At 35.8% G+C, this 5,893-nt stretch overlaps 1 protein-coding gene across 6 annotated transcripts in view; it reads left to right on the forward strand.

Moving 5' to 3' along the window:
• The first annotated feature begins 2,073 nt into the window (after positions 1-2,073).
• Positions 2,074-5,893, forward strand: part of LOC104806554 (phenylalanine--tRNA ligase beta subunit, cytoplasmic-like) — a 5,858-nt gene continuing 2,038 nt past the window's right edge. The window contains exons 1-14 of one of the 6 annotated variants that reach the window (XM_010531512.2): positions 2,074-2,182; positions 2,276-2,381; positions 3,001-3,106; positions 3,196-3,251; positions 3,346-3,443; positions 3,651-3,780; positions 3,877-3,992; positions 4,219-4,285; positions 4,502-4,543; positions 4,811-4,852; positions 5,124-5,200; positions 5,334-5,460; positions 5,531-5,698; positions 5,866-5,876. In XM_010531512.2, coding sequence (XP_010529814.1) covers positions 3,049-3,106; positions 3,196-3,251; positions 3,346-3,443; positions 3,651-3,780; positions 3,877-3,992; positions 4,219-4,285; positions 4,502-4,543; positions 4,811-4,852; positions 5,124-5,200; positions 5,334-5,460; positions 5,531-5,698; positions 5,866-5,876 — 992 coding nt within the window. In that variant the 5' untranslated portion in view covers positions 2,074-2,182; positions 2,276-2,381; positions 3,001-3,048. Of the gene's footprint in view, positions 2,183-2,211; positions 2,382-3,000; positions 3,107-3,195; positions 3,252-3,322; positions 3,444-3,650; positions 3,781-3,876; positions 3,993-4,218; positions 4,286-4,501; positions 4,544-4,810; positions 4,853-5,123; positions 5,201-5,333; positions 5,461-5,530; positions 5,699-5,865; positions 5,884-5,893 lie in introns of those variants that run through there. The other 5 variants (XM_010531513.2, XM_010531515.2, XM_010531511.2 and 2 more) reach the window with 5 other exon arrangements.

The raw sequence follows: 5,893 nt of genomic DNA on the forward strand, positions 1-5,893 counted from the left end.
AACCGGACATACCATATTGAATTTTGCGATTTTATCACTTTCAAACTGTAAACATATTGATAATCACCCCATATAATAAGTATCTTAAGTTAAAAATAATCATATCTCTCTAATTTTAACGCATTTATCTTTTTGCAATGCATGTTCTCTCAAAAAAACTATTTACACCATGTTTGAAAGTGACAATGCATATTTAACACATTTTATCTAAGTTACAAATAACACATTTCAAACTATAAACATTTTATCTTTTGTAATATATTGATACAGGGTAGAAGATATTTTTTCCACTTGAATTATAATTAACAAAAAATAACAACTTTCATAAATAACAAATAATCGTAACTCTCTAAATTTAGCACCTTATTTTTTTTACTATCCATGTTCTCTCAAATGAAACCCCAAAGTTCTAGTACACTTTTTGTAACATATTGGCTTAGGGTAGAATATATTATTTTCTCTCATGATTTACGAATAACAAAAACACGTTAAATATGACATAATAGCTCTTATATACCACGTTGAACCTTAGAAATTTAATTTAGAACATCATTTGACCAGTTTGACTCGTCGCACCATCAAACTCGTCACACCGTCAAACTCGTCAAACTCGTCGCACCCTCACAAATTTCGCAAATTTATCATTTTTACACTATGAACATGTTAATAAACACTTTGTATAACAACTTTCATAAATAACAAATAATCGTAACTCTCTAAATTTAGCACCTTATTTTTTTTACTATCCATGTTCTCCCAAATAAAACCCCAAAGTTCTAGTACACTTTTTGTAACACATTGGCTTAGGGTAGAATATATTATTTTCTCTCATGATTTACGAATAACAAAAACACGTTAAATACGTCATAATAGCTCTTATATACCACGTTGAACCTTAGAAAATTAATTTAGAATATCATTTGACCAGTTTGACTCGTCGCACCGTCAAACTCATCACACCGTCAACCTCGTCAAACTCGTCGCACCCTCACGAATTTCGAAAATTTATTAATTTTCACACTATGAACATGTTAATAAACAACCCGTATAACAACTTTCATAAATAAAAAATAATCGCAACTTTCTAAATTTAGCACCTTATTTTTTTTACTATCCATGTTCTGTCAAATGAAACCCCAAAGTTCTAGTACACTTTTTGTAACACATTAGCTTAGGGTAGAATATATTATTTTCTCTCATGATTTACGAATAACAAAAATACGTTAAATACGTCATAATAGCCTTTATATACCACGTTGAACTTTAGAAATTTAATTTAGAACATCATTTGATCAATTTGACTCGTCGCACCGTCAAACTCGTCGCACCCAAAAGCCAAAACTCCAAACAAGTGTGGCTAAACCCGAAACCCCAAACGAGTGTGACTAGTTTGACGATTCTTACGAGTATGACCGTTTCGAAGGGTTTTACTAGTTTAACTGACTTTGTGGTAGATTATTTGACCACGATTCATTCATGGAACTTTATGATCAATTTAATTGGTGTGGATCATGGTAATGTTGATTTTAACTCGTTTATATCTATATAATACGATATTATATTGATATATGTTTCGTTTTTTTTTCATTTATATCATATAAATCAAATATAAATATAAAAGCAAAATAAACCCTAAATGTCCAAAATAAAAAAATAAATTTTAGAATGAAAATGTATCCATTATCGAGATTATTGCTTATTAGATGAAAATTTTAGAGATTTCTTTTATTTTTTCTAATTAATTAACCAAAAAATCATGTGAAAGAATAAAAATTTGAAGAGAGAGATAGCTTAACTGGAGAAAGAAAACGTAACAGAGGAGAGAGAAATAAAAGAAGGAGAGAACCAAAGAGAGGAAAGAGAGAACCAGAGAGAAGAGAGAGAAATAGAAAAAACTTATTTATATAATTATATTAAATGAAAAAGTAGAGGGTACTATAGGAAATGTATATTTATAAAGGTATTTATGATAGTGTCATTTTTTTTTCTTTTATGTGAGGGTATAGCTTGAAGTCCAATGTATCATTTAAGGTATTTTTGCAATTGCCCCCCTTCACACTCACCCCCCCCATCATTTCATTTCTGCCCAGCCTTGATACTTCGGCTTCTCTCTCCGACGTCACCAAATCGCCGTTACCCCTCCCGTTTCCGCCGGAATTCTCATTCTCCGTCGTTTTCCGAGGTAAGCATTTGTGTTTCCGTCGATTTCCGTTCGTGCTTCTGTTCCGTCTCTAAAACTTCGATCTGCGTCTCTCTCTCTTTGCTTCTCTTCAAGGTTAGTTTCGTCGACTTCTCTCGGCTTCCTTTTCTTTGAGTTCCCTGTGTTGTCCTCTCCGGTGCCACTAAAATATCTCAGAACCTGGCCCCTGTTTCTCAGCGTGGTTAGTTTATAGTTTTGTTTACGCCATTATGCTCTTAGAGAATATCCAGATCTAGCTTGGAAATTGAATTTCCATCTGGATCCCGTCTGAAAACTCCCTTTCCGTCTTCGCTTCTTCTCTAGCACGCTGTTATTCTCTGCTAGAATCTGATGTCTAGGCTTCTCCGCAATATAATTTAATTTTTCAGTAACGCCCAAACATAGCCAAATTTGTGGAAACCTTCATAAACCCATGTACCATGGGCCTGATTTAAAACCAAAAACCGACTAGCCACCGTCTGGATTGTATTCTGGACATAAAGCTTCTCATGAAAGGGTGGAATCTCTGTGTTAAGTTATGCTTATTGATGTGATCCTATTGTTTGTGTTTATGCTTTGAATTTTTTTTTGAAAATATGCACTTTTGTGTCTGTTTTTGGTAAAAATGGAATCGATGTAGAGGTGGGATTCTGATGAGTTTAGATGTTTTTTTAATGCTTGTCAAACCCTTTATTTCTGTCCAAAGCTCTCCACCCTTGGCACTTCCAACCCTGCTTTTCTTTTGTGTTCTGTGGGCTGTGTTTGTCTTTCTGGTAGGGATACTGCTCAAAGTGGTTTCTCTCCACATGATTTTGTTATAGGGATTGTTCATTTTCTTCCAATCACTGCACCTGTAGACAAATCCAACAATGCCTACTGTCAGCGTTGGCAGAGACCGCTTGTTTGCTGCCCTTGGACAATCCTACAGTAATCTCTTCCTCGTTCAAACTAGTTGTTTTCTTATCGTCTTTGAATCACAGTGTGTTGTTGTTTGTCTAATTCTGGTTCAATTGCAGCGCAAGAAGAGTTTGAGGATCTATGTTTCCGCTTTGGGATTGAGCTTGATGATGTGGTGAGTGGAATTTGGCTTATTTTGTTGTATCCTCATCAATGTCTCATTGGTTTTTGTTTCATTCTGATTAGTTGTTCGCATGTATAATGGCCAGACGACTGAGAAGGCAATAATCAGGAAGGAGAAGCACCTTGAAGAAGAAGCTGATGATGATGAAGAAACCATCTACAAGATTGAAGTGCCTGCTAACCGGTGACTTTCAAAACGACTTGGGATATAAGTGAACTGTTCTTGATAGCTTCTTTGTGGTTTTCGGGTCTCCATGAAATTTTCTTTGGGGTTACTACATTCTGTGGCGGGTTGATTTGTCTTATTAATGTCAGTAACAGATGGGTGGTAGTTGTAAGGATGGAAATGGATTAATGATCTGATTTAGTATTTGTTTGTGTTTTTTTGCAGATACGATTTGCTCTGTCTCGAAGGGCTTGCCCAAGCCCTTCGCATTTTCAATGGGAAACAAGATATACCTGCTTACAAGTTTGCTAATGTTGGCAAGGACCTGATGCTTAAAATGCGTGTCCAGCCAGAGGTGTTTATCTTGAGCATATAAACCGCAATTTTCTTTCTCTTCATTTGGTTTTACTTTTGGTTGCTGTGTCAGCTAACCTCTACTTTCCTTTCACAGACATCTCAAATACGGTCTTTTGTTGTCTGTGCTGTTTTGAGAGGCTTAACCTTTGACGAGGCTCGTTACAACAGCTTTATTGATCTTCAGGACAAGCTACATCAGAATATTTGCCGGTAGAATGACATGACTATTTGCATAAGATCCACTTTTCTCTCTTGCGCCACTCCGTCATTATAGCTATAATCGTGATTGCTTGTTGTAGCATTAAGTTCCTATATTTTCTCTTGTCTTCTGTTGGTGGACCCCCCCCCAAGGCATTTGTTTTTTTATCTGTGGCCATTTGAAAGGTTTCTTTGTTGTTTTGCAAATGATTGATATTACGTCACCCACTTATTTCAGCCGAAGAACATTGGTTGCTATAGGAACTCATGACCTGGATACATTACAGGGCCCGTTCACGTATGAGGTTAATCTATTTTCCTCTTTTGTTTGGATCCTCATTTCGTACTTCTGTTCTCGCTATTCATATTTATTTTGTTGTATGCTATTTTGTTTTTGGTCTCACTGCATTAGGTAGAATGTTTATCATTATTTGTCATTTGTGTCTTTTGAATTACCCCGACACTTCTTTTAGATGGGCATGTGTGTTGTCAGTGATATGTGTTCTGTTTCTTTGTCTCAGGCTTTGCCGCCGGCAGAAATAAATTTTGTGCCTTTGAAGCAAGTAAGTCGATTTCCTTTTTCAACTAGCATTCGTCATTCAAACCAGTTTCATGAGTCTGGTTTGACTGTCCCACTGAACATCTATGGTTCTCTTCTTTCATCTCGCATAACCAAGCGCTAGAAACAATCAATATAGGATGTGTTTTTATGTTTTTATATCATGATGTTTGGTTCTTAGTTTTCTGCTACCTTTTGTTGCTTATTCGTCTAGTATTAAATTCTTGTTTATTTAATGTACATACTTAATACCATTTTGTTGTTTGGGCAGACAAAGAGCTTCAGGGCTGACGAATTGATGGAATTTTACAAGGTGAGTGGGTCATGAATGGGTGGAGAAGGGTTTTTTAGCTTAAACAAATGGAAAAGCCTCGATGGAAATGTTCCTTGGAAGCTTGTTAGACTACGGCCTATGGGTCATAAAAAGGACTTTTGCAGAGTAATCTTATATATTGCTTTTGCAATCTTATGAATAACATTTGCTTCAACATGTATTCTCTTAATTGTTTCATAGGGGATATCCTTGATATCTCGATGAATTATCCCCTCGTCTAACGTGTATTATTTCTATACACACTTTGCAGTCAGATCTCAAGTTGAAAAAGTATCTACACATAATCGAGAACTCCCCTGTCTTCCCTGTTTTGTATGATAGTAAAAGGTATTTTTGGTTCTTCCAAGTGCCACTATTTTAATATCAGGTTGATTTGCAGCAGATTGTGGTTAATTGTATTACGATGAATACTTTCCTTCTTTGTCCCATATGCATATGTACTGAAGATTCACTTTTACAGGACTGTGCTATCTTTGCCCCCTATCATCAACGGTGCTCATTCAGCGATCACTCTTCAGACAAAGAATGTCTTCATCGAGTGTACGGCAACTGATTTGACGAAGGCCAAGATTGTTTTGAATACAATGGTAGGCAGTAAGGAACGCAGAACTCTTGTGCCCAAGTGTTTAGCTTTTAACTAATCACTCTGTATTCCAGGTTACGGCATTTTCAGGATATTGCGAGACAAAATTCGAGATTGAACCTGTCGAAGTTATATATGATGATGGAAAATCACAAATTTATCCCGATTTATCAGTGTACGATATGGAAGTTCCTCTCTCTTATATAACAGACTTGATAGGAGTATCTTTGGAGGCAGAAGAGGTAACAACAGCATCATTATTGTCATTATTCATTAATATCTAGGTCTCGTGTTTTCTGGTCGTAATAACTCTCAACAATTATACTTAGGAGCTATACTATTCTGATTATTTGTTATTTCCTTTGGTAAATATTTGCATAAGGTTTGATATGACTTTTCTACACTCCAGGTCACAAGTTTGCTGAACGTCGACAGTT

Source organism: Tarenaya hassleriana, unplaced genomic scaffold (genome assembly GCF_000463585.1).
Source record: "Tarenaya hassleriana unplaced genomic scaffold, ASM46358v1 Cleome12, whole genome shotgun sequence".
Taxonomy (NCBI): Eukaryota; Viridiplantae; Streptophyta; class Magnoliopsida; order Brassicales; family Cleomaceae; genus Tarenaya; species Tarenaya hassleriana.